General features: G+C 38.9%; 1 protein-coding gene across 2 annotated transcripts in view; it reads left to right on the forward strand.

The window, feature by feature from the left end:
• The window catches only part of THEGL (theg spermatid protein like), a 46,150-nt gene extending 40,598 nt beyond the window's left edge, over positions 1 to 5,552 (forward strand). The window contains exons 8-10 of one of the 2 annotated variants that reach the window (XM_038556178.1): positions 505 to 636; positions 2,736 to 2,911; positions 4,389 to 5,552. In XM_038556178.1, coding sequence (XP_038412106.1) covers positions 505 to 636; positions 2,736 to 2,911; positions 4,389 to 4,503 — 423 coding nt within the window. In that variant the 3' untranslated portion in view covers positions 4,504 to 5,552. The remainder of the gene's footprint in view (positions 1 to 504; positions 637 to 2,735; positions 2,912 to 4,388) is intronic. The other variant, XM_038556177.1, reaches the window with a different exon arrangement.
• The last annotated feature ends 448 nt before the right edge of the window (positions 5,553 to 6,000 follow it).

Genomic DNA, 6,000 nt, shown 5'->3' on the forward strand with positions numbered 1-6,000 from the left:
CCTCTCGAAGTCTTGTGGTAAGTTTTGAGTTTGAATACTAGTAATTTAAATAGAAGTCCATGTAATTTGAACACACTTCCATAATTAAGATAGTAAGGAATGACTTGGGGGATTAGGACAGCATTGTCTATGGAGAATGTGGTTCTTTCTGTCTTTCTTCTTCTTGGCTTTGATTTCTTTTTCTTATCTGTTCCAGTTAGAAGAGAACCACGTTAGATCTGTGATAACATGAGTCCCAGTTTCCAAAGGGCCAAACTAGTTAAGAACAAAGCAGAGCTCTCCCCTTTATAGTGTTCTCATGTTCCTCCCCATCTTTAGTTTAACAGTTAAAGAAAGATGGAAATTGATCCTTTCGGCCATGATCATGGGTTACTGAAGATTCTCATTCTTTCTGCTTGATTTGCTGAGAAGTCTGGTCCAGAGGTCAGACAGTTCTTCATAATCTTGATGGAGATGATGTTTATTATTTGATATTACAGATACTATTTTATTTTTCTCCCCTAGATTGAAACCAAGATTTCAGTTTCTGCCCTGACTGCTGTTGCAACTCCAAGAATTGTAGACCTTGCTCATCCAAGGATCAAGATAGAGGGTCTATGCTTTGAAAGAGAAAGAAGTGAACTGCCCATCCGTCCTGTAAGCCACCATTGCCTTGGCATCCTTCACTTCACTTTCTAGTTGTTCCTAGGGTGCTATTTTGCTGCTATAGGGCACAGGTCAAAGTCACTGGGAAAGATAATCTTGGAAGAGTGGTCAGTGGCATGAAGGAAGACCTAGATATGTAGAGAGACTGGGGATAGAAGGCGAAGAATATGGGCTTTGGAATCAGTAAGAGCTGGGTTCAAATTCCAGCCTTACCAGTAGCTCTGTGATGTTGTGAATGTTTCTGCTTATTTATTTATTCAAGTATTTGAATGCCCACTGTGTGCCAGATACCATTTCCAGTAAACAAGATGAAGACAAAAAATAAGTAAACAGATAAGATCATGTTAGGTAGGAATAAGTGCTATGAAGAAAATAAAAAAGGAAATGATTGACTATGGGTGAGGGTGGAGAATAAGCTACATTGTATATAGTAGTCAGGGAAAACCTCTCTAAGGAAGGGATATTTGGTATGAAATCTGAGTGACAAGAGGAATTAGCTAAGAGAGATCCTGAGAAAAGAAGTCTTAAAGAAGAGATGGCCTTGAAGTTGGGTGGAACAAGGTGAACAAAGAGATGATAAAGTTAACAGTTCCCACTTAGAGGACTGTTGTGATTTGAAATAATAGATAAGACTTTGGTGCTCAGCACAGAGCCTGGCAAATTCTGTGGCTTCCCTCTCTCTTCCTCCTTGACATTCCCTTCCATTCATTGTAGTGCTCAATCCCAGCTGGGTTTTCAATAAATATTTAATGACCATGTTGCCAAGGAGGCTGAATAAATTTTACCCTGTTTCTAAAAACTGAGGATATGATATGGAATTCTGTTAGGAAAGAAAACTAGTCTGGGAATCACAACCCCTCAGGAGAGCATTTTGAGTTTGCTAAAATGACTTGCCTTGTGACCTGTGGACAAATCACTTTATTTTCCGTTTTTTTTTTGTATATAAAATGGGGATTAGTTACCTTTCTTTAGTTGCTAGAATTGTTTGGGAATTTATAAAAAAATCTTTTAAAAAAGTGATACCACTGCAGAAAATCGTACTCTTAGAACCCAAAACAGGTCTATACCAGTGCAAAATAGTACTTTCAGGGCTACCGAGGGGTGTTTATTATCCATTGTGGTTCTTTTGAGTGAGAATTTAAGAGAGAGAACAGGAGCTATATGTCATCCTTCCAGTTTTACCAACAAAGGCAACCTGGCAGATGCGATTTTCAAAGTAAGACAAGGGGAAGTTGATCAGTCAATCAACATATGTTCAGCACCAGTTGTGCACTTATTCTAGCTTTTGGCAAACATGTACTTCTTTCAAGAAGTTCGTATTCTAATGGGGAGAAGCAGACAATAAACACACCAACAAAGAGATAAGTGAGCAAAGTGAGGTGTTGGTAAGTGCTAAAAGAAGATTAAATAAGTAGGGGGGTTATTAGAAAGAATGATGTATCTTGGATGGTGAGGGATGATGTCCTTGAGAATGTGATATTTGAGTCTAGAGACTTGAATCATGAAGAGGCAGCCATGACAAGGTTGAGGAAAGAGGATTTTAAGCAGAAATAGCAGGTAAAAATGTCCCAAGGTGGAAAGAGCTGGGCCAGAAGGACCTTATGTAGCAAGGATCATCGTGATCAAGGTGAGGAAGGGAGGGAGATGAGGTCAGAGGAATAGGATAGCAGTCAGATCATGTAGCGCCTTCTAGGCCATAGTAAGGAGTCTAAATGTTATTCATAGCCAAATGGGAAAACCTCTAGAAGGTTTTAAACTCCAAGAGTGATATAATCTGACTTGGACTTCAGAAAGTACATGCCTCATAGGGTTATTATGATGATTAGGTGGGAATAATTTAGGTGCCCCACTTAGAACACTGTCTGGCTCATGGAATACACTCATTAAAATACTCATTCTCTCCTCCAGTAATTGGTATATGAAGGCTAGATTGTACAGAGCAAAAATGGAAGCAGAGAGACCAGTGAGGAGTCTGCTGCAGTAATCCAGAAGAGGATCCGTGTTCCATAGTGATTCAATTAGGCCATAGTTGTAGAGAGGGAGATGTGAAAATTGGGATATATTTTTGCATCTTTTTGTTTCCACTATAGATATCCCACGCTGCCTTGCTATGCAAACCTAGCCCTCGAATAATAGCTCTAGCTAAGGCCAAGCCTCTTCATCAAGATTATCTACCTATCCGTGATGCCCACTGGCCAGTATCTTATGCTGCTATCCATTGCAAAATATCTCCTAGAATTCAAGAACTAGCTAATCCAAATACAAGGTATGTCAATTTATGGCTAAGATTGGGACAGGAAAGCTAGGGGTGCTAGGGAGAGGGAAAAATTAACCTAGTAAGACCAATGAAAAGAATTATAGAAATACAAGAAATTTTCAAAAACATCTCATTTGTAACATTACTTGTAATAAATCTATGGACTTAACACAAATATAAGGCAGCAGTTAAAGGGTTAGTGGACTAGTTTTGAAACTTAGATCTAGGAAACAACCTTGTAAGGATGGATATAGGATTATTTAACATATTGTAAAGTGAAACAAATTACGTAAGAGCATAAAACCTGTTCTAGTTTATGTAAGAAAATAGATAGGTGCCATATATTTGCTTGCACGTGCCTATAATATTTCAGAAGACTATGCAAGAAGGTAGTAACAATGCTTACTTTTGGAGGCCTGAGGGAACTGGAATGGGAAGAAGATTTATTTTTTTTCTAAATATGCTTTTGTATTTTTCCATGTTTTTGCATCATGTACATGCATTATCTATTTGAAATAAATAATACATTCAACAAAGAAGAAATGGCTTCTAATTCCTGTTTACTTTTTAGAAGATTTCTTAACCTGCCTGAACACCAGGTCATTTTGTTTCCTTCTTGAGATAATGCCTAATCCCCCTTTTTAAGCATCATTAGGAAAACCTAGGAGAGGGTATCCCTGGGTGGCACAGCGGTTTGGCGCCTGCCTTTGGCCCAGGGCGCGATCCTGGAGACCCAGGATCGAATCCCACATCGGGCTCCCGGTGCATGGAGGCTGCTTCTCCCTCTGCCTGTGTCTCTGCCTCTCTCTCTCTCTGTGTGACTATCATAAATAAATAAAATAATTAAAAAAAAATTAAAAGTAGGTTTACTTAAAAAAAAAAAGGAAAACCTAGGAGAGACCTGGAAAAGTCATAGAAATCTTCAGCTCAGGGAACAGGGAAATATGTTCATTTTTATATAATAAAATATTTTTAAATGTTTATGATGTGTTTGCCTTTAAAAGAAAGTTCAACAGCAGTGAACTGAAGCTCATTCTCTGTTCATTGACAAAGGAAAGGGAAAAAGTAAGATCAAGTACTCAGGGTCTACACCAGTGGCAAAGTTATTATTTGGTGGTAAGATGCTAAGAGTGGAAACTTCAAAATTTTGATTTAAGTCCCCCAGAGGACTACTGGGTGTGTTTTAACATTGCCAAATTATTGAAAAAATTTTCCAGAATTAACTTTCAGTGGAAAGAGCAAAGGTTTTGGAATCTGATGGATACACAAATCTGGATTTGACTACAGGTCATTTTTATAACTTCTCTGAGCCTTCATGTCCTTATCTGTACAGTGGGAGACATAACGTCTGTTTCATGGGGGGCTTATGAAAAACCAACACAGAATAATATCCTACAGCCTAACACAGAGTGGATGGTTGAGAAAAATGTTAGTTCCATTTTCTGTTCATCTGTTTTCAGGTCGCATTCTTTTCTCCCCATTTCAGGTCTCCTGTGCATATTGTATACTACGATCCAGATGTCTTTAAAGTCAAGCCAGCTGCTTTGAAAACACAGTGTACTCCAAGGATCCAAGAATTGGCAGAACCTATTGTGCGTTAAAAACAGAAAGCCACATCAGTCAGACTCTAGTTATATATCTAGAAAACATTAGGTGACTTAGTTCCCTATACTGGTCCCATCACTCTGTATTCCCCTATCTCTCCAAAACCCGTATGAGGCCCCCAGGAAACACCAGTTCCTGCTATTACCTGTAGTCATGTCCTTAGCAAGGTTTGGGGACTCGAGCATGTAATAAAATGAAACTGAGGGGGCCTGACTTTTCCTTACTATCTCTCCCCATGAGCATCGAGACCATCTCATTGCTCTGACTGACCTGAAGAAACACTCTTCCTTATGTTTGCTGGGCTTCTTTTTCTTTTCCTGGAGAGATCTATATTCCCCAGCAGCTGGTCTCTGCTCAGTCCCTGCTCTAATAAGTCCTGAGAATTGAAGTAATTCTTTGTGTTACTTTTCCAACCCCCCCTCCCTAACTGAGAAATAACATCGAAATGGTGAAGCCTTTTGGGATAACTTGAAATGCTTTTTATAATCTTTAGATTAAATTTAGAGAACAGGTTACTTTAAATAATCACCTCTGCACCAATCTCTGTCCCTTCACTCACATTGGGTCATTTATCATGAGTGACAGAAAAAGTGAGGCATTTGGTAAGCATTATAATTCTCTGTCAAATTGCATCTGCTCAGAGTTTTTCAAATTTAGTTGTTTTATTCTCTCCACGGATCAGTATTTTACAAATGAAACTTTTATGACATATCTAGATTTACATGAAAATGAACTTATCTGAAAGCCAGTTTTACAGATGGATAAGTTCTATCTCCAATGCTTTGTATTAAGGAGATAATTAGTGTTATGGAGAGGCAATATTATATAGTAGTTTTGAGCCTGTGTTTTGGCATCAGGCAGACCTGGCTTAGTCTCCCTCATGGATCATTTGCCAGGTATGTGATTTTGAACAAATTTTCTCACCCTCCCCTCCTCCACCCTGTGACTGTTTCTTTACGTGTAAAATGGGTTCCTGCTGTGTTATTATAAAGATTAAATAAAATTCCAGGGGTACCTGGGTGGCTCAGTGAGTTAGGCATCCACTTGTGATTTCGACTGAGGTCATGATCTCAGGGTTGAGATGGAGTTGGAAGTCCCTCTCTGTACTCAGTGGGGAGTCTGTTTCGGATTCTCTCTCTGCCCCTCCCCCCCTCTAGAAATAAATAAATCCTTAAAAAAAATAAAATTGTGTAATAAAGTATGAATTAGAAAAATTTGTTTAAAAATGTAGTTCCTGGGGATCCCTGGGTGGCTCAGCGGTTTAGTGCCTGCCTTTGGCCTAGGGTGTGATCCTGGAGTCCCGGGATTGAGTCCCACATCAGGCTCCCTGCATGAAGCCTGCTTCTCCCTCTGCCTGTGTCTCTGCCTCTCTCTCTCTCTGTGTCTCTCATAAATAAATAAATAAATAAATAAATAAATAAATAAATAAATAAATAAAATCTTTTTAAAAAATGTAGTTCCTTTGCTTCTAAGGAGGGTGTAGCATAGTTCAT

This window comes from Canis lupus, chromosome 13, assembly GCF_011100685.1.
Source record: "Canis lupus familiaris isolate Mischka breed German Shepherd chromosome 13, alternate assembly UU_Cfam_GSD_1.0, whole genome shotgun sequence".
Classification (NCBI taxonomy): Eukaryota; Metazoa; Chordata; class Mammalia; order Carnivora; family Canidae; genus Canis; species Canis lupus.